Source organism: Sturnira hondurensis, unplaced genomic scaffold, assembly GCF_014824575.4.
Source record: "Sturnira hondurensis isolate 20B ecotype Veracruz unplaced genomic scaffold, ASM1482457v3 Scaffold0020119, whole genome shotgun sequence".
Taxonomy (NCBI): Eukaryota; Metazoa; Chordata; class Mammalia; order Chiroptera; family Phyllostomidae; genus Sturnira; species Sturnira hondurensis.
Window position 1 is genome coordinate 2,210,943 of NW_028092750.1, and position 22,213 is coordinate 2,233,155.

At 46.5% G+C, this 22,213-nt stretch overlaps 1 protein-coding gene across 1 annotated transcript; it reads right to left on the minus strand.

The window, feature by feature from the left end:
- Positions 1 to 274: 274 nt before the first annotated feature.
- Positions 275 to 19,952, minus strand: NPM2 (nucleophosmin/nucleoplasmin 2). Its single transcript, XM_037028724.1, has 8 exons — positions 19,890 to 19,952; positions 19,702 to 19,787; positions 19,464 to 19,589; positions 2,399 to 2,489; positions 1,472 to 1,653; positions 1,283 to 1,317; positions 415 to 448; positions 275 to 326 (listed from the first exon to the last, which is right to left on the minus strand). The coding sequence occupies exons 1-8, from the start codon at positions 19,945 to 19,947 to the stop codon at positions 282 to 284; spliced, it is 657 nt and encodes a 218-aa protein (XP_036884619.1). The 5' UTR covers positions 19,948 to 19,952; the 3' UTR covers positions 275 to 281.
- Positions 19,953 to 22,213: the final 2,261 nt, after the last annotated feature.

The window sequence follows — 22,213 nt, forward strand, 5'->3', positions numbered from 1 at the left end:
CACTGCAGCCGGCAACCTGTAACAGATGCAGAAACAAGGTCCTGGCAAAGCAAACTTTATTGTGTCCCTGAGGTTGGGGTTCTTCCCTCCAGGTGGTGCTCAATCCGGAGAGTTGCGACAGGGGGCTCTTGTGTTGCCCCACCAGTACCTCCATCACCTTCAGCCTCAGGTGGAGGGCCCCAGAGAGGAGGTGTGTGTCCACAGTGTACCCCGTGAAAGCCCACTCTGCGTGGTGGCCTGGCCGGCCCTCCCATGGTCACTGAGGCCAGGCTGCTCCTAGCTCATTTCTTGAATGTTGGCTTTTTGGCTTTGGGTGTGGCTTTGGCCTATGGAGAGAAGGGAGGTCTCCAGGTCCCTGCTCCATCCCCAGAGGCCACCCCCCAACCCTGGGAACAGCCCCTCCTGTGGACCCACCTTCTTTGCAAGGCTCTTGTCTTTCAAACTGGGTCTGGAATGGGGGTGAGGGATGAGGTGTGGAGAGAGGGTGAGAGAGAGAGAGAGTGCTCAGCCTGGGACCATAGCCCGGCTGCCCAGTGTGCCCACTGGGAAGCAGGGCCCTGGACATTTCTGGGAGGCAGAGGTCAGGCCCAGAGACGGGAGGCTCAGAGTTCACCTCTGCACCTGCTACCCGCCTGCCACGGGCCCTCTGACTCTCGTGTGTGACACAAGATGGCTTTTCTCGGGCTTCCGCTTTCTTGCATTTGCCACCCGTGTTTCCTTTTCATTAGACAAGTGACGTTATTCACATTGCACAAAACAGAGCAACTAGAGAACACAGTAAATTCCTTTTGTCGTTTCCCTCCCAATAATATTAACCTTTCCATGTATTGCCTCTCAGTACCTTTCTTTGTTTTCTAACAGCATGTAAAATAAAATGAAAAAGATTTAATATCCTGTTATTTTTAATTCCATGAGCCTTTCCAGGCTGCCATGTTCTTCATGCATCTATGTGAAAACCACAGAGAAAACGTAACCTAGTTTAACCTCCTGTTACACTGGCAGACATTTGAACAATGCAGTGATGGGTCTTAGTGCACATACTTCTCTCACAATTTGGATGGACCCCTTGGAGAGAAAGTGCCACAAGTAGAGTTAGCTCAGGAGATGGGAAAAGTTTAATGCTTTTCAAAAAGGCTGCACAGCCTGCTAGGGCAGCACACCGAGTGCCCTGTGTGCACACACGTGTGCACGCACATGCACGTGCCAGGCACACTGTACTCTCTGCAGCACTGCACACCTTCACCCAAAGAGTTTGGTCAAGTTAAGAATTGGGAAGAGTTACCTCATCACTTCCTCTTCTTCCTCCACCTTCTTTTTCTGGGGACCAAACACAAGCATCCCTAGGGTGGTTAGGGCCAGAGCCTGAGCAGCCCGAGCCCTGGCAGGGCTCCTGCCTCCTGCATGCACAGGTCCGCTGTGGGGGGACCTGGCCCAGGCTGCTGGGGAGCCTCGGCAGGGCCCCCTCCCTCACCTTGGTAACGCTGGTGTGCTTCTGGGGCATCATCCTCTTGCCTGCTTTGACAGGGGTTTCCTCTAGGTACAGATCCACATCGTCATCCTCATCCTCGTCTTCCTCCTCATCTTCCTCCTCCTCTGGCTGCTCCTCCTCTTCCTCCTCCTCTTCTTCCTCCCCCTCTTCCTCCAAGGTGTCATCTGCAATGCATGGCAAAGGGTCTCAGCCTGGAGGTGAAAGTGTTCGCCTGTCCACTTGGTAAGCCCCTCCTGGCCTCCCAGACAAAGTGGAGGTGGGGCATGGTGAGAGAACGGGGCAGCCCCAGCGGGTGGAGGGTGGTCAAAGGGGGCCGGAAGGGTGAGCTGGGGTCTGCTGGGTAGGAAGGAAGGAGTGTGGCAGGGGAAGGAGGAGAAGGTGGGGAGGAACCTGGAGCAGCAGCTCAGGACTCCAGGTCTTATCCTAAGGGAAGTAGGCCCTGCTGGAATTTGGGACAGGAGGCACCCTGACGGGAGAGGCACAACTGGGTGGAGAAGAGGGCCCGTTAAGGGGATAGTGAAATAGTCAACAGCACAGTGACTTGCCCAGGTCCCTGTGACCGCCCCTGCGTCCTCCCCTTGAAGCTAACACTGTCAGTGTGCGCTAGTGCTGGGCGCTGTGCCTGCTGCTTTTCCCGAACATCCCTTTTATTCCTCACAACGGCTCTTTGATCTGAAGCCAAGTACACCCCTACTCTCAGGTCACAGGGACCGGCCGGGAGGGCAGTGAAGGGGACCTGGCGGGAGGGCCCGTGCCTGCGGCCCAGTCCCGGCTACTGGCCACGGTGTTGCCTTTGGGGTTTTTCTCTAATCCTTCAAGAATCCCTCAAGGGTCCGAGTATTTATTCGGCCAGTGGCCCGCGCTAGGCACTGCGCTCTCAGTCCTTGCGCGGTCCCAGCCCAGACTCACCGTGGCATTCCTGGCCGCTGAGGAACACGGGCCCAGAGCCAGCCCGCAGCTGAAAGGTGACTGGAGGAGAAAGCTCCAGGCCCATCATGACCTGCAGGGCAGGGGGGTGGGGGCGAGAGTGGAGAAGACGCGTGGCCAGGGCTGCCACGGGGCTCGGGCCGGCCTGCAGAAGCCCTCCCGTTTGCTCCCCACGCCCCAACCTCAGGCGCCCCGAGGGCTCGGGGGAACGCGGGGCGCTCTCCGCCCCGCCCCCCCCCAGCCTTTCTGCCTGCCGAGGGGGATCGGTCGGAGGAGACGCGAGTCGATCATCTGGTTGTTGCGAAGATCGCAGACGAGCTTCCCCGAGGGCGGCTGTTACACAGAGAAATCTTACCGCCCCAGACTAAGCCGCCTCTGTCTCTGGATCCTCAGGTGGAAGCCCTGTCTCTGGTGCGCCCGGGAGGGGATTCTGGGCTGGGATTAGGGTTAGGTGCGGCCGGAGAATAACCACCGCGGGATTAGTGTCCTTGCCAGTGACGACGCAGAGAGGGCGTGGCTTACAAGCCAGGTAGGGGTCCCTGGCTGAGCCCTGCCCAAGGGGTACGCCGGCCGCAGGCGGACTACGTCAGGGACCCAAGGAAAAAGGAGAAGTAAACCTGTACGTACAGAGTGACTTTTGTCTTACGAGTCATGTGCGGATATGCTTATGAATAAAGGTTGGAAATATATTAAGGTGCTAACCATAATTTTCTTTCAGTGGCTAGTTCAGTATGTATTTTCTTTATTTTCCCCCCCAGACATTCCTAAGTTCCTAGAGTAACAATGATGATACGCGTATTTACGGAGTTTTTACGTATTTACACGTATGTACGCATGCCAGGCCCCACACGGAGCGGTTTACCTGCGTTATCTCCTTCAACTCGCCACCCATGAGGGAGGTGCTCTCACTTTACAGAGGAAAACACTGGGGCTGGAGAGGTTCACGTCGAGTTTCTGGTTCAGACGGGCAGCGAGTAAGCGAAAACAAAGTGCAGCCACAGACACCTGGGGAGGCTGGATACAATGTAACGCAATGGCCCTGGCTGCTCGGTGGACTGAGTGCTGCGGGCCCTTGAGGAAAGCGGTTCCGGGTCGATTCCCAGTTGGGCATGTGCCTGGGTTGTGGGCCAGGTCCCCAATAGGGGGCCCTCAAGAGACAACCACATACTGATGTTTCTCTCCCTTTCTTGCTCCCTCCCTTCCCCTCTCTCTAAAAATAAATAAATAAAATCTTTAAAAAAGGCAATGCAATGTTTTCTCTGTGTGGCTGAGCAGGAAGAAAGGAGGATCCCATTCACCGAGGAAGCCTGTGCAGGCGCCATTGCTGTAGCTGCTGAAGGGAAATGCACTTGAAACTAACGTGAACGCAGGGACAGGAGGCAGACCTTGGTTCAGGACAGCAGAGTTGTCCAGAGCCCACTGCACAGAGACCGGGCCCCTCCAAGGGCTGCGCCTCAGTAAGAGGTCCCAGGGTGAAGCGTGAGGAGAGGGGGCTAAAGAACCCCAAACCAACAACTGGAAACCACACACCACTAGAAAAGGGGAAGTGACTGAGAAGTACAGATTTGTGGTTACAGAACCATTGCAGGGATGTGGAGCTCGGCGCAGGGAAGACAGTCAACACTGTCGTAACTGCGCATGGGGCCTGCTGGGCACTTTGTAAAGTGTACGCCTGTCTAACCCCTATGCTGGACACCAAAAATGAACACAAAACAATACTGAATGTCAACTATAATTGAAAAATAAAATAAAAAAAAAGGTGGCGGCTTGGACCATTTTGGAGAGTTACTCAGTTTTCCTGGGTCTCTCCCAGGTGTACAGCAGGTACACACCCTATTAAACTTCTGTTTCCAATAAAGATAAAAAAGAATGAAAGGCAAAGACACTGCACAGAAAGGCAACAAGGAAACAGGAGAGGGCAGAAGTCCCTGTGCCCTGTCACGTGCATGGGGCCTGCAAGCCCCGCCCGGGTGGACACCGCTGGCCGAGAAATCCAGATGGAATCCTGGCCTGTGATGTTCCTGGGGCCAATGGCAGATGCAAGCCCAAAACCACTCCCCATTCTTTTCACACAGAATTCTTCTAGAGGAAACAAAACCCTGAAGACAATTTGCCATCTAAAATTACTCAGCGTGCAAGAAGGAAGCCTGAGGTCAGCAGAAGGCAACAAATGACTGTTTAAGGCAAAATCTGAAGCAGGTTCGTTGCTCTCCTTGCTCAGTCATTTGGAATGCAATGGCCACACAGCACACATGCCCACTCACGGGGTCTGCCCCCTCTGACTGGTACAGTGAAGTCGTCATGTTCCATGCATGTGCATTCCAGTCCACTCTTCTTGGCTGCCAGGTTACAATGTCATGCAAACGGTTCTCATTATATTAACAATGGCTGGACATTTTCTGGACAGACCTTGTATAAGTTTTGAAGTAAACGGAATGATTAAAAAGCAGAGTAAGCCTGTTGAAGCAAGAATCGTCAACTGGAACACTGCTGTGAAGAAATTACCCAGAGTGCACCACACGGAAGTAGATTAACAAGACATGAAGGGGAAGCTGAGCTGTGGAGGCCAGGACAAGAAGACCCAACACGAATCTCATCAGAGTAGGAGACTGCAGAGAATGAGGTCAGTATGCAAAGTGAAAACCACCAAGGTTTTCCAGAAATGAGCCAAGCTACAGATTCTCATACCTAGGAGACTGAAATCCCATACAGATAAACCATGATACTAATTCTGTACTTGAACATGCCAAGGTGAAATGGTAGATCATAAAAACAAAGAGATTATCTTAAGATAAACCAAAGGAAAGACAGATGCCTAAAAAAAAAGGCACAAGAACCAGACTGAAGATTTTAACATCTGAAGCCAGAAGACCAGAATAACATTTCCAAAGTTTTGAGGGAAACGACCTCTCCACCTAGAATTACACAGAAACAATCCATCATGAAGAAATGAGGGGAAAACAGAGATATTTCCAGGCAAAAACCAAGTAAGTTCACTACTCCCAGGCTTACTAGAGGGCATTTCAAGAGGATGACAATTAAATTGAGAAGGAAGAAGCGGATGGGAGAAGCAGTGGTGAGCAGGCGAGTCAGCAGCAAAGAGACACTTGAAGCTCTGCTGTAAAGTGAGACAGTACTGGTGATGACTAGTGTTGAGTGGGTTTGAAACAATTTGAAGCTAAAACCCTGCAGGAGAACAACGTGCAGTGAAGAAGAGGGTAATTAGAAAAGCTCCCTGGATAGTTCGGGAGGAATACAAACATTAATTTTAGACTTTAATCATGCATGACTGTTAAAAAATTAAGGACCACCAATAAAAATTAGAATGAGGTACTATAGCTTCCAAACCAGTAGAAAAAAAAAAGGGGGAGGGAAAGTGTAGTCCATCTAACAAAGACAGAAAAAGGAGAAATAATAAAAAATAAAATATAAAAGAGTGAGGAAAGTAGGAATACAAAGGGCACGTTATAAATAAAACCAAGCAGCCCTGGCTGGTGTATCTCAGTGGATTGAGCGTGGGCCTTCGAACCAGACGATCACGGTTCGATTCCCAGTCAGGGCACATGCTTGGGTTGCAGGCCAATTTCCAGCAGGGGCCAGTTCCCTGCAGGGGATGCATGAGAAGCAACCATACATTGATGTTTCCTTCCTCTCTCCTTCCTTTCCCCTCTAAAGATAAATAAATAAAATATTAAAAAATAAATAAAACCAAGCATATTAGCAAGCAACATAAATACAAAAAGACTAGGCAGGACAGACAGATTAAAGTCAAAGCTAGCTACACGCCGCTTATAAGACACACAGTAAGACACACATCTAGACCATAAGGTCAGGAACACCGAAGTAAAGAGATGGAGGCATCTGCCCAGATGTGGCAGGGACATCCAGTTGCTTAGCCAATATCCATTCTTCCCTTCTTCCATACTAACAGCGCCCTGATATCATTCAACTATTGCACCCAGATGAAGACTGCATTCCCCAGTCTGCTCTGCAGTTAGTTATGACCACGTTACGAATTTCTGGACCAACAAGGAGTAAGCAGAATTTAGTGGGCAGTACTTGGGTAATGATTCCTTAAAAGATGGACAGAGTACAGAAGAAAGCCCCTTTGATCTTCCCGTGCTTCTTTCCTACTACCACATATGCAGACGTGAGGGCTGGAGCTATAGCAGCCTTCCTGGATTGTGAGGTCATCTTGAGGCTGGAAGCTCTGCTCTAAGATTAGGAAAGAGAGAAGAGGAGACTGGCTTTTGGTGACCATGGAGCCATCTCACTAGCCCTAGACTGCCCATCTCTGGCCTCCTATGTAAAACAGAAATAAATCTCAGATTTGCTGAAGCCCCTGAATTGGGTCCCCGAGGCTGTAGCCACACCCACTGAGAATGACAAAGACACTGGCTGTGCTGTGTGGTACGTGGTACGCAGACCACAGGGAGCTCTGTGGGTGTCGGGTGGGCAATGTTGGAGAGATCTCTGTACCTTCCTCTCAGTTTTATCACAGTCCTGAAGCTGCTCTAAAATAAAACATAAAGTCCTTAACAAATGAGCTACTTGTATTTGTTAGGGCGAGGTTTGTATTGGGTGATGGAAAATTCAGCAACAACAGCTGACACAAGCTAGAAAGAAGCTTATTTCTTTGTCATATGAACTAGGCCCAGATGTGGGCAGCTGCAGGCACACTGCTCCGCCATCTCCAGGGGTCCAGGCTCTGTGTGCAGTGGGGCTTCCCATCCTCAATGTGTAACTTCTGCCTTCTGGCCAGATGGCTGCTCAGATTCTAGCCATCACCTCCACATTCCAGCCGGCAGGAAGGAGAAGGAGACAAGAAGCAGTCACACTACAGACAGATAGAAAAGAAACCAACCACTTCTGCTCGCATTCCATTGTCCAGAGCTTCCTGGCCACGCCTGATGGAGAAGGAATCCAGTGTTTACTCGCCATGGCCTGGTGGCCAGCTAGAGAGTCATGAATTCCACTGCTAAAGAATAAAGGAATAATGGATCTTGAGGGACAGATGAGAAACAAATTAATGCCATATGATTTAGGCTTTAATTCAATAAGCCTAAATTTTAGGAATAGAGATGGCTCCATCTATTGACTGATAAAAACTTAGTTGATAAGGACAATAACTCTCTAAGTCATTTGCACCAACCACACAGGGCAAACCTACACAGAGCCGTGGCTGCAGTAATCCAGCCGGTGTGGCGTTACAGGGACACCCACACAGAGCAGTGGAACAGAAGACCTGGGAGCAGACCCACACAGATATGTGCAACCGGTTTCTGACAAAGGCAGAAAATCAGTTACGCGGAGGAAGGGTAGCTTTTTCGACAAATGGTGCTGAGTGTCCGCAGGCAACAATACCAGCCTTGACCTACAGTTTATACAACAGTGAACTCAAAATGGGTCACGGACTTAAATATAAAGCATCAAACTGTGAGGCTCCTGGACTGAAGATAGACCACCTTCGTGGTCTCAGACGAGGCAAAATGGACCTCATCAAAATTAAAAACCCTTTTGTTCTGGCAAAGCTCCTGTGAAGTGGAAGAAAAGATAAGTTATAGATTGGGGAGCAAGTATTTGCAAACCATATATCTGACAAAGGAGTAGTGTCTAGGATATATATATAAAGAATTAGCAAAACTCAACAGTCACAACACAAACAATCGTATTAGGAAATGGGCCAAAGCCATGACCAGACATTTTTCGGAGGATACAGATAGCAAATAAACACACAAAAAAATGTTCAACCTCATTAGCCATCAGAAAATGCAAATAAATAGCAGAATGGCTATAATAAGAGAAAGTGACAAGCTGAAACATCTGCGAGAATGCAGGAAAACTCGCCCGCTCATGCACTGCAGGTGAGATGTGAAATGGTACGGTCACTTTGGAAAATAGTGTGGTGGTTTAAGAACGTAAATACACAGCTACCACAGGACCCAGCAACTGCACACCTGGGCATTTATTCCAGAGAGATTAAAACTTACACTTACACAAAGACCTTTACACAAATGTCCCAGCAGCTTATTCACAGTACTTCCAAACCGGAATCAACCATTCCCACAGTGACTGGTTGGGCTGTGGTCTATCCACACCACGGAATACCACTCAGTGAGTCCAAGGATACACACCACTCAGGTGAATTTCCAGGGAATTGTGCTGAGTGAAAAAAAGCCAGTTCCAAAGAAGTTACATATGCATGAGCCTATTTCTACAACCAAATTTTAGAAAACTTTTTAGAAAATGGACTGGCAGTTGCCAGGGGGTTGGGGTGGGGAGAGAGCAGGAGGGAGGACGGTGGAGGCACCGGGATCCCTGTGGTGTTGAGCTGCTCGGCGCCTCGCCGTGCTGGAGGACATACGAACTGAGGGGGTACAATTGTGTGGAACAAGAGCCCTCGATTGTATCGATGTCAATATTCTGGTTTCCATAAAACATAGTTTTGCAAAATGTTACCATTGGGGACAAGTGGGCAAAATGTACAGGGATCGGTCTTATTTCTTACAGCTGAAAGTGAACCTATAATTATCTCTACAAATTCAGTTAGCCCTGGCCGCTGTGGCTCAGTGGATTGAGCCGGCCTGTGAACAGAAAGGTCGCCGGTTCGATTCTCAGTCAGGGCACGTGCCTGGGCTGCAGGCCAGGCCTGCGAGAGGTAAATGGTGGATATTTCTTTTCCTCTTTCTCCCTCCCCCACCTCTAAAAGTAAAATTTAATAAAAACATATATAAAGTAAACTGTAAAATTATAGAAATTCACTGAAAATCCATAATCATAATGGGTAATTTCAACACATTTCTCTTGGTAATTGACAGGGAGGGGAGAAGGAAATACACAGATCTGCACACAGTTAATAGGCTTGATTCGATGGGTGCACAGGAATTCTGGGATGCCACCGTGCAGCAGGCTGCAAGTCAAGTTCCAAAGAATTGATGAGTATAAAGACCAAACTTTCTGGTGCAGTTCCATTGAGAAAGACAGCGATAACTCAACCCACCCATACATTTGAAAATTTAAAAATTCTAAGTAACTCATGCACCAAATAAGTCATAATGACATTAGAAAACATTTAAAATGAAATAAAGTGAAAATACTATGAAGCACAAATTGAGAGATGCAGCCATAAAAAAGTCCTCAGAGGGAGCCCTGGCTGGTGTAGCTCAGTGGATTGAGCATGGGCCTGCAAACCACACGATTGCGGTTCGATTCCCAGTCAGGGCACATGCCTGGGTTGCAGGCCGGTTCCCGGCAGGGGACTCATGAGAGGCAACCATACATTAATGTTTCTCTCCTTCTCTCCTTCCCTTACCCTCTGAAGATAAATAAATAAAATCTTTAAAAAAATCCTCGGAGGGAAATTTATGATATTCAAAGTAAATAAATAAAATTTACTTGGAAAAATAAGCTAGAACATGAATGGCCTAAATATCTAACTCAGGAAGTAAAACAAACAAACAAAAAAGCAACAAAGAAAGCAGAAAATATCAGATAACAAGAGAAATTAATAAAATAGAAAATAAGGAATAGAAATACCAATGAAACCAAAAGCTGGTTCTTTGGGGAAAACAAAGAAACAAACAAACAAAACCAAACAGACTAATCTCCAGTGACTGAAGTTAACGGGGTGGGGGGAGAAAAAATAATAAACGACACTGGGAACTGAAAAAAGAGAAATACAGTAGCAGATACAGTAGTGATGAAAACAATTCTCAGCAAATAGCATAAACAATATTATGAAAAAAATAAATTAATCAAATAACTAAGAGGAGACCTTTGGTTCCAGCCCAGTAAGTAACAGGGACTGAGTTTATGTTTCAACTTGAAATAACTAAAAAGAAAAAAACAAACATAATATAGGAAAAATGGGTCTCAAGACGTTAGACATCAGTCAGGGAAAAACACTCATCCCAGAGAGATGGGGCACAAATGGGATGAGCCCTATGACTGTCCAAACGTCCTTCCTGGACAGTATAGCGGTGTGGGGGAGACACAGGCAGGGCCCAGAGATCTCCCCGAATTGAGAAAATGGACCTGGGAGCCTGGGGAAGCCAAGACACCCTGAGCTCACCGAGAATACGGGAGAGGGGAGAGCTGCAAAGCAGAGCTCCAGAGATTTGGAGAGAGTCCCCTTAGGGTATTCACGCATGCGCAGAAACTGCACGGGGCGGGGGAAGACCTCCCACAGGGTCAGCGATAGCGCCCGTTTCCAGCGGCTGGAGTGGAAAATCCCCTCACTCACGGACCACCTGCTGCAGGGCTATGGAAGGTCTTGCCACAGTAGCGGGTGTGGGGGAATGAACTCAGCTGTAGTGCCCCCAAACTGAGCTTAAAAACAAGGCCCCGAACGATCAAATGGTGTTTAAATAACTTGAGTACATCCCAGAATACAATGATTAAAATGTCCAGAATTCAACAAGGTATAATTCATGTCTAGCATCAAGTTAAAAATGACCAGACATGCAAAGAAACAGGAAGCCACAACTCATAATGAAGAAAAAAAGTCAATCAAAACTGACACAAATGATAGAATTAGTAGACAAGAAAGAATATTAAAATAATTATTGTGACTGTAGTCCATATGTTTAAGAAACTGGAGGTTAACAAATTAGGCCCGGGGATGTAAAGTACAGCACAAGGAATACAGTCAATAATACTGTAATAACTGTGAATGGGGCCAGGCGGGTACTGGAGATATATGAGGAATCACTTTGTAAAGTAAGTGATTGTCTAACCAGTATACTGTATACCTGAAACTAACACAAAATAATATTAAACGTCAACTGTAATTGAAAAATAAAATTAAATAAAAGAAACTATGCCCTGGCTGGTGTGGCTTAGTGAATTGAATGTCAGCCTGCAAACCAAGAGGTCACAGGTTTGATTCCCAGTCAGGGCACCTGCCTGGGAGGCAGCCAGGTCCCCAGTTGGGGGCGTGCAAGGGACAACCGATGGCTGTTCTCCCGCACGTCCATGTTTTTCTCCCTCTTTCTCCCTCCCTTCTCCTCTCTCTAAAAGTAAATAAATAAAATCTTTTTGAAAAAAAGTGTTTTTCCTTAAAAAAAATAAGAAAAGAAAGTAAAGGTAAGACTGAAAAATTTGAGACAAGACTCAAAATTTCTAGAGAGGAAAACTACAATATCTGAGATGAAAATACACTGATGAGATTAACAGCAAATGAGATAATACAGAAGAAAATAGTAACAATATTGAATAAAGACTTTCCAAAATGAAATACATGGAGAAAAATAGTTTTAGAAAGTGGACAGAGCATCATCAACAAACTTTGGGGCAACTTTAAGTACCCAAGTACATATGTAATTGAATTCTCCGGTTGAGATGAGAAAGAAAGGAGAAGCAGAAAAAATAGTTGAAGAAATAATGGCCCCCCAATTTCCAAATTTGGTGAAAACAATAAGCCCACGTATCTAAGGAGTTCAACGAACCCTTTGAGTACTTCATAATTAAATTGCTCAAAACCAGCAATAAGGAGAACAATCTTAGAGCAGCCAGAGGAAAAAAGATATTATTATACGCAGAGGAGTGAAGACAAAGACGCTAGTAGATCTGTCCAAATGGTACAAGCTCTGTTTGGAGAAATCTAGCAGTGTTTTTGAAGCGTGGAAAGATAAAAGCTCAACCTGGAGTTTTCTACCCAGTGAAAATACCCTTCAAAACTAAAGTGAAATAAAGGCTTTCCAGACATACAAAAGCTGAAAGAATTCACCACAAGCAGACCTACATTACTGGAAATGTTTAAGTCCTTCCAGCAGAAGGAAAATGATACCAAATGGAAACTTGAATCTACACAAAGGCATGAAGAGTACCAGAAATGGTAAATATAAAATGTTTCACTCTAATTCCTAGTCTCTTTAAAATAAAGACTGTTTAAAGCACAGACAAAAACAGTGGAGAGTGGGATTTACAGCACAGGTAGAAGCAAAAGCTGTCCCCACTGCAGTCCAAAGGAGGGAAGGAGACTGAAGTGTTTGTAGGGAGATACTCATAGATGAAGTGGTGTGATAGCATCTGAACGTGGACTGTTGTAAGTCTAAGATACATACAGAATCTCTAGAGTAACCACTAAAAAATAGCAAAGAGGTCAAGTATAAACCAGTGGTAGAAATGAGAATGTAATGATAAAAAACAGTCATTCTAAAAGAAGACCAGAAAAGAGGGAAAAGTGGAGCACAGATGGGACCAATAGGAAAACAAACAGTGAGATGATACATTTAAACCCAACCTTGTTGCTAATTCAGTAAATGTTAATGGTTTAAATACTCTAATTAAGAGACAGAGATGATCAGTTTCAATAAAAAAGCAAGACCCAATTATATAGTATCTAGAAGAAATCTACTTTTTATGTGATAGAGATAGAGATTAAAAGCAAAATATCAAAATTAGAAAACCAGGAAAAAATACCACACAAACACTAATGAAAAAAGGCCTATATTGACCATTTAATTAGGCTAAGTAGACTTTAGACTATCTACCAGGGATAAAGAGGGGCATTTCATAATGATAAAGGGCTCAATTAGCCAACAGGATACAGCAATCTTAGAAGTGTATGTGCCTCATAGGAGCTTCAAAATACAGGAAGCAAAAACTGGTAACTGAAAGGAGAAACAGACAAAACACAATTATTGTTGAAGACTTCAGCATTCTTCTCTCAGTAATTAATAGATCAAGTAGACAGATAATGAGTAAGAACATAGAAGACTCCAACAAAACTACCAACCAATTTGATATAATTGAAATTTATAGAGCAACACACCCGGCAAAACCAGAACACACCTTCAAGTACAAATGAAATATTCACTGAAGCAGAACGCACTATGAGTCACAAAACAAGTCCCAACACAATTTAGACTGAAATCACACAGAGTGTGTTCTCAGACCACGATGGAATTAAACTAGAAATTGATTAAAGAATCTTTGAAATGTGCCCTCCCCATTACTTAAAAAAAATTTTAAAAGATTTTATTTATTTATTTTTAGAGGGAGGGCAAGAGAGGAAAAAAGATAAAGAAAAAAACCATCGATGTGAGAGAAACGCTGATGGGTTGCTTCTCTCCCTAACCAGGCACTGAATGCACAAGCTAGGCACGAGCCCTGAGGGGCAGGGAATCCACAACCTTTTGCTTTGCAGGCTGACGCCCAACCGACTAGCCAGGGCTAAAACTGTATTTTTAAAAGAGATTTACTTATTAATTAATTAATTAATATTTTACTTATTTATTTTTAGAGATTGGGGAAGGGAAGGAGAAAGAGTGGGAGAGAATCATCAGTGTGGTTGCCTCTCATGCGCCCTCTACTGGGGACCTGGCCTGCACCCCAGGAATGTGCCCTGACCAGGACAGCCCCTTGGTTCATAGGCCGGTGCTCAATCTACTAAGCCAACCAGCCAGGGCTAGAGCTTTTTTTTTTTTAAACATGGAAACATATGTATTTAGCGCTTTTTTCCAACTATAGTTAACATTCAATATTATTTTGTATTAGTTTCAGGTATACAGCATAGTGGTTAGAAAATCATATACTTTACAACTCACCCTGCCAGTGTGGCTCTCAGTTGGTTGGAGCATTGACCCCACAACCAAAAGGTTGTGGGTTCAATTCCCGGTCAGGGCACATACCTAGGTTGGGAGTTCAGTGCCTGTTCTGGGTATGCACAGAAGGCAACCGATCAATGCTTCTCTCCCTCACCGATGTTCCTCTCTCCCCTTTCCCCTCTCTCTAAAAAGCAGTGAGAAAATGTCCTGGAGTAGATTTTAAAAAGTAAATGAACTATAGCTCAATAGGTAAAAATTAATTTAAAAATGGGTAAAATAATCAAAACAGGCATTTTTGCAAAAGGAGATATACAAATGACCAAAAAAATGGTCAGCGTCCCTAGTCACTAAGGAAACGTAAATTTAAAGACATCACAATGAGATACCACTATTCGGGCACTGGAATGGCTAAAATTAAGACTGACAATGGGAGGCGCTGGTGAGGATGCGGAGCAACGATAATTCTCATGCATTGCTGGTAGGAATGTAATTTGGAAAATAATTTGGCAGTTTTGTACAAAGTTTAACACACATTTGCTAAATGATACAGCAATTGCACCCTAGGTATTTTTACCCAAGGGGAATGAAAAATATGTCCATACAAATACCTAGACTATTTATCGAGTTCTGGCCAAGATGGTAGAGTAGAAACCCTTTGTTTCTTGGCACAACCCAAAGGAGCATAACAGCCAATCTAAAAACAATAAGCAACCAGAAGTGTCAGAAAATCAAACTGCATGGAACTCCAACAATTAAGGAATTAAAGAAATAGCCAACCAGACCAATCAAAGTGATAGCACCACAACGCCGCAAAAAGGGCTGCCCCGCCCTGGAGAACACCTAAGGCCCCACCCCCTTACACTGGAACAGGTGCGCTGAGACAAAGAAATATGGCCAAAATGGAAGAACAGAGCAAAACTCCAGTAAAAGAGCTAAGTGACGAGGAGATAGCCAACCTATCTGATGGAAAGTTCAAAACACTGGTAATCGGGATGCTCACAGAACTGATTAAGCTTGGTCTCAAAATGAAGGAACAAATGAAGGCTACCCAAAGTGAAATAAAGCAAAATATTCAGGGAACCAACAGTGACAGGAAGGAAGCCAGGACTCAAAGCAACGATTTGGAACAAAAGGAAGAAATAAACATCCAACTGGAACAGAATGAAGAAACAAGAATTCAAAAAAATGAAGAGACGTTTAGGAACCTCTGGGACAACTTTAAACATTCCAATATCTGAATTATAGGGGTGCCGGGAGGTGAAGAACAAGAGCAAGAAATGGAAAATTTATTGGAACAAATAATGAAGGAAAACTTCCCCAATCTGGCAAAGGAAATAAATTTACAGGAAGTCCAGGAAGCCCAAAGAAGTACAAAGAAGTTGGACCCGAAGAGGAACACACCAAGGCACATCATCATTAAGTTACCCAAGATTAAAGATAAAGAGAGAATATTAAAATCAGCAAGAGGAAGGGAGACAGTTACCTACAAAGGAGTTCCCATAAGGCTATCAGCTGATTTTGCCAAAGAAACCTGACAGGTAAGAAGGGGCTGGGAAGTATTCAAAGTCATGAAAGGCAAGGACCTACATCCAAGATTGCTCTATCCAGCAAAGCTGTCATTAAGAATGGAAGGGCAGATAAAGTGCTTCCCAGATAAGGTCAAGTTAAAGGAGTTCATCATCACCAAGCCCTTATCATATGAAATGTTAAAGTTACTTATCTAAGAAATTGAAGAAGATCAAAAACTATGAACAGTAAAATGACAACAAAATCACAACTATCAACAAATGAACCTAACCCTCCCGCCCCCAACAAGGAAAACAAGTACTAAGCAAACAACCAGAACAGGGACAGAATCAGAGAAATGGACATCAGGTGGAGGGTTTTCAGTGGGGAGGGGGAAGGGAGGAATGGGGGAAAAGGTACAGGGAATAAGAAGCATAATTGGTAGGCATTAAATAGACGGGGAGAGGTTAAGAATGGTATAGGACACAGAGAAGTCAAAGAACTTGAATGTACAACCCCATGGACATGAACTAAGGTGGAGAAATGCCGAAGGGTTGTGGGGTGCAGCCGGGAGGGGGGATGAAGGGAGAAAAATTGGGAAAACTGTAATAGCATAATCAATAAAATATACTTAAAGATACACTTCAGTGTTCATAGCTGCTCTGGTCATAGTAGTATAAAACTGGAGACTACTCGAATGTACATTAATAAGTGAATGGATAAACAGTCTTTATATAAGCATACACTCCCAGAATGGATATTACTCAGATATGAAAAAGAGCACACTATTAACCTCAAAAGCATTATGCTAAGTGGAAAAAGCTGAGCACAAGAGACTACGTGCTGCATGCTTCTGTTTGAATGAATTCTGGAAAAGGTAAGACCATGGTGACAGGAAGTAGGCCAGCGGTGCCGAGGCTGTGAGGTGACAGGGGAGGACGGCAAAGAGGCTTCAGTGCGGTGGTGGTTACACAATTACATGCACTTGTCAAATGTAGCAAGTTGTACATTGAACATTGGTGAGTCTTGTTCTACATCACATCTCAATAGATAGAGCTGGTGAAAACCCACTCAAATAGAAACATCTAGGTAGATCAAAAACTATTAAATAAATCACAATAACTAAAAATTGAACCAGTCCTACATAGTCCATCTGCTTACTGACTCATTCCTTCATTGTAGACTGAGGGCCTGCAGTCTACCGGGCACTGTTATGCAGGCCGTGTGGAAAACGCAGCGAGCCAAACAGGCCAGGCCCTAGTCCTCGCTCTCTTGGAGCTTATATGCTGGTTAGGGAGTTCACCACTGACGTGCCGGTGGATGGGTTCTACTCGGGGAAAAGTGATTATGGGTTGGGGAGTCAGAGGGGAGGCTGTGGTTGGCCAGGGAGGACCTCTTCAATGAGATGGCATCGGAACAAAGACCATTTGGAAGTGGGGGGCAGGTGTGTCCCTGACAATGAATGGGAGGACTCCAAAGATGGGTATGTCGGGAGTTGTCAAGGTACAGTCAGGGAAGGCAGTGGGGTTTGGGCAGGGTCAGGGAGGGGAGCGGAGCATGGCTGGAGGCTGGAGAGGGTGCTGGGGTGGGGAGCACCCTCTCATCCCATGGGATAGGACCTAACCAGAGGAGCAACACAGCCTGACTTTTGTGTAACAGAACCTCTCTGTCAGCCGTGCGTAGAATAGACTAGAGATTGGGAAACCTTTTCTGTAAAGAGCCAGACGGTAACTATTTTAGGTTTGTAAATCATATGGTCTCTGTGGAGAATACTCAACTCTGCTCTTACTGAGTGAAAACAGCCACGGATAATATGTAAATGAAGGAGTGTGGCTGTGTTTCAATAAAACTTTACTGACGCGAAAACAGGCGGTGGGCTGGATTTAACTCTGCAGTTTGTCAACCCTTGGACTAGACCCTAGGGGCCCAAGGGCTAGGGCAGGTAGACCAGTCGGGAGGCCCTGCACTAAAACTGGGCAAGAAGCCACGATTGTCTGGGCCAGGATGCGGCTCGGAGGCGCTGAGCTGCGGTCAGACTGGGGTTTGCGGGTGGGTCAGATTCGGGCTGTTGCAGAAGGAGGTTTCATCCTGATTGAACAACTATTTACTAGGAGGGGATGAGGTTGGGCTAAGGAAAGAGATTATAGATAAAAATCAAGAATTCGGATTGGATTTGTGAAGTCTAGGATACCTCTTAAATCTGTTCCACTGAACGGAGGAGCTGGAGCACAAGAGAGTTTGGGTCCACAGAACTAACTTGCAGAATATTCATTTTGTATAGATGGTCTCTAAAACCATAGGAACAGGGCGGGCAGGGTTGGGAATATAAGACAGAAACCTGCACTTGAACAAGAATTAAATAAAAATTATATTAAAAAAATAAGCTTCTGGGCTTAAATATATTTTTCATTAAAAGGGTACCCAAATATTTTTTGATTTGAAAAGCACATACCTCAAATAAAAAAGGATCATTCAAAATATACCTCTTTATCTCATGATCCATTTGTAATCTTACTGTTTCACCTTAAATTTTAATACTTCTCTACTAACCTTCAAAAAAAATAAATAAATAAAACCATAGGAACAAAGCCTGGCTGGTGTGACTCAGTGAACTAAGTACCAGCCTGCGAACCACAGGGTCAGCAGTTCGATTCCCGGTGAGGGCATAAGCCTGGGTTGTGGGCCAGGCCGCCAATAGCGGGGGCATGAGAGGCAACCACACACGGATGTTTCTATCCCTCTCTACTTCCCTCCTTCCCCTCTCTAAAAATAAATAAAATCTTTTAAAAAATCCAATTGCCTTAAAAAAATAAAACTATGGAAATAAATGAGCTTCTAGGGAGATCTCGGAGAGAAAAAGTAGGTTTGAGGGTCCTTCTACAAGATCAGTCTCCCAGATTTTCAAGGACAGATAGACTTATATTCACGGTTCCACCGCAGAAGAGGGAGCACTCCGCCCCTCAGTGCACAAGGCTGGTGTGCCTTGATACCCACATAGGAATTCACAGGGCAACCTCACTCACGAGTGTATATGCATTTTGAAAAGTCTCAATGTATTAATAAAGCAAATTTAGAAGTTTATAATATGATCAAGGAGTGTTTATCTCAGACATGCAAAGTTGGCTGAATATTATTTAATATAACTTACCGCACATTAAAGAAGAAAAGAGCCCAAGATCATTTGAGTAGAAAAGAATTTGATAACCATTTATGTTCAAAAAGAGGAAACCCCGACTGTAAAAGCAGAGTAGCACTGGATGGGGACTTCTGAAGCTGACAGACGGTGTCTACCAACCCTGTCACGCTTGATGAGGGAACATTAGAAGCGCTCCTGTAAGAAGTCAGGACTGAAACGACGGCATCTGTCACTGACATTCTACCCGATGTTATACTGAAGCCCTAGCCAGGGTGGGTAGGATTTTTAAAAAGACACACAAACCGCCATTATTCACAATGATGACTTCATGGAAACCTCAAGTGGTAAATTATTAGAAATAAGACAATTTCTGGACACACAATCAGTGTGCAAGCCATCAACAGTGTCCTGCCACCACCAGTAAAAGGTTAAAAAATGTGATTTTGCCCTGGCTGGTGTGGCTCAGTGGATTGAGTGCCGGCCTGCAAATCAAAACCAGATCGATTCCCGGTCAGGGCAGAAGCCTGGGTTGCAGGCCAGTTCCCCAGCTGGGACTGTGCAGGAGGCAACCAATCCATGTATCTCTCGCACATTGACGTTTCTCTCCCTCTTTCTCCTTCCCTTCCCCACTTTCTAAAAGTAAATAAAATATTTTTTAAAAATGTGACTTAGAAGAGAAGTGACTTAACTCACCTAGTAAAGGGTAGGCTGATTTGGAAGCAGGGCTGAGCTGGGGCCTTTAGTCCGGGGCTACATCACCTCCCTGCATGGCTGTCCCATGCGGGCTGGCCACCCCGGTGCCCACCCAGGGGTGGGCTGAGCAGGCAGAGCCCTGGGCCTGCAGGGAAAGGCTCACCGTGGGCAGGACTGAGGCTTGCAGTGAGGCGATGGTGATGGGCTTCGGCCTCTTGTCCTCCTGGCTCGCTGGGGGCAGGATCTCCACGAGATTAATCTCCTCCTTGGCTTTCTCCCCCAAGCAGATCTGAGAGGGTTGACAACGGCAGGGCACTCCATCACCCCAGGGCCAGAGACTCCCCCACCCCTTCCTCTGTGGCTGGCCAAGTCCCTGCTCCGGGCCTTGCGGGGACACCCACCGTACTCAGCAACACCTTACAGTCCTGCTTCCCCTCCTTCTGAGGTTTGAAGGTCCAGGTCCGCTTCTCCTGGTTTAGCTCACAGCCTGGGAGGGAGGGGCGGGCGGGCGGGCTCAAGGAAGGCGCCCCTTCCTCCAGGCAGTCCTCACCTCGGGGGACGCTCCGCCAGGGTCTCCGTGCTCACTCACCCCAAAGCATGGACGTTGCTGCCCTGTCGGCGGTGCTAGTGGCGCGGCTGCGGTGCATGGCGCGGTGGGAGCGGGGGTGCGCTGCGGAGGGGCTCGGTGAGGCCAGGCCGCCCAGGACGGCCCGGAGCTCGGCTAGGACCGGGGCAGAGGCCTCGGGGAGGGACTAGGTGCGGCCTCCCACTGCCCGCCCCGAACCCGGGGAGGCGCGCTCCGTGCCCTCCGGGTCCCACTCACCCTGGCCCCCGTTGCCCTTACCTTGGCTGCTCGGCGGGTGCGGGTCACGCCCTGGTCCCTTCCTCGGAGCACTCCCTCTGGGCTCTCACGCCAGCCTCATCCCGCCCTCCCCGGCCGCCCTCCGCAGCTGTTAAGAGGCCTGAGAAGGGCACGGATGGTGTCTCATCAGCCCTAAAGGAGAGGCCCTTCTCTCCCGCCCCGTCTGCCATCCCGTCCTCCTGTGGGTCTCGGAAGCACCTGGAGCGCCCGTTGAAACGCACGTGCTACTGGTCCCCCGCCAGTTTCCCCTTGAGCAGGCCTGGCTGCGGCCAAGCGCATCTGCACTTCTAACCCTTCCCTGGTGAGCCGGTGGTGCGGGGCACCGATCGCACTCGGACTTAACCCGGGTCTACCGTGGCGAGCTGCCCAGCTTGGAGAGGCTTTGCCCCCAGGAGGAAGCCGCAACATTCTCACTTCTTTGTGCTCACCGCCTTTCTTCCTGTCCTTTCCCTCCCACCGAGTGTGCGCCCCAGGACTGTGGTTTCCCGACAGCAGAGCCCTGTTTCCAGAAGGATGCTTTGTCCCACGGCCAGCAAGGGGTGGGCATGAGGAAGGGGACAGGGGAGGAGGCTGCACCAGCTGGTGCGGAGTCGACAGTGAAGTGACTTGACCAGGGCCAGTCGCCTACCAAATAGCGGTGTGGAGTCAGAGACGGCCAGGGACTTCCGTCCTCCGCACTCGCCTCCTTCACTCCCGTCCCAGAAGCTTCTCACCTACATTGAGTTTCACTGATTCTCAACACAGGTGCGAAAGTACTGGACGGGGAAAGTATGGTCGTCTCCACGAGGGGTGCTGGCGGTGTAACTGGATAGATCCCTCCAAAACCCCGACTGGATCTGTGCTAAGCAGGAATCAGCTTTTTTTTTTACACGTCAACTTTATTGCAAAATAATTTATATGCAAAAGTGAACTCATCTGACGTGTGTAATTGGATGAATTTTGACAAACGTGCACACCTGTGTAGTCATCGCCACAGTCATTTCCATCACTCCAAGTTTTCTTGTTTCCTTTAAAGCCAGTCTCCTCTTGGTACTGATGCCTAATTGGCATTAGGCAAACGCCAGCTTCCTGCCATTGCAGATTAGCACCGACTATTCCAGAACTCCATACTACAAGTAGAACCATAGGGTCTTTTGTCTGCCCTCTTGCTGAATTAAATGTGTTTGAGACTTGTTTATCTCTCTTGTTGCTGTATCAGGGTTTTTTCCCGTTTATTGTTGAGTAGTATTCCACAATTTTTATATCCAGTCCCCTGCTGGTCAGCTGTCAACTTGGCTAGGCTATTGTACCCAATTACTCAACCCAATGTTAATGTAGGTGTGTCTGTAAAGGTATTCTGTAGATGTGCTTAACACCTACAATCAGTTGCCTTTATGCAAATATTGGGCCTGATTCAATCAGTTCAAAGGCCATAAGAGCAGAACTGAGTTCTGTGGACTGCAGCTTCTGCTCCTGCCAGAGAGCTTTCTGATGACCTGCCCTGTGGATTTCAGACTTGCCTAACCAGGTCTGATTGGCTCATCGCATAAACCAATTCCTTGGAATACATGCCTGATTGATGCGCCTGTTGGTGGACATTTGGGTAATCCAGATTTAGATTGTTCTAGGTAAAAATGCTATAAACATTTGAAAGCAAGTCTCAGCATGGGCTATGTTTTCCTTTTTCTTGGATAAATACCTGGGAGTGGAATTGCTGGATCATTTCATAAGCACACGCTAAACTTTATGTGAAACTGTGAAACTACCTTCCCGTACTTCTGCATTTCTACCAGCAATGTAGGAGAACCCCAGTTGCTCTACATCTTCAACACTTGGAATTGTCTGTCTTCCCAATTTTATTTATTTGTTCTTAAAGATTTTATTTATTTATTTTTAGAGAGGGGGAAGAGAGGGAAACATCAATGTGTGGCTGCCTCTTGAGCACCCCCTACTGGGGACCCAGCCCACAACCCAGGCATGTCCCCTGGCTGGGAATCAAACTGGCAACCCTTTGGTTCATAAGCCAACACTCAATCCACTGAGCCACATCAGCCAGGGCCAGTCTTCCTAAC

Coding starts and splice junctions, on each gene's coding strand:
- NPM2 (XM_037028724.1), bottom strand. CDS start 19,947: ATGCACCGCAGCCGCGCCACTAGCACCGCCGACAGGGCAGCAACGTCC. Junction 19,788..19,889: donor AGCAACGTCCATGCTTTGGG/GTGAGTGAGCAC, acceptor CCTCCCTCCCAG/GCTGTGAGCTAAACCAGGAG. Junction 19,590..19,701: donor GTAAGGTGTTGCTGAGTACG/GTGGGTGTCCCC, acceptor CAACCCTCTCAG/ATCTGCTTGGGGGAGAAAGC.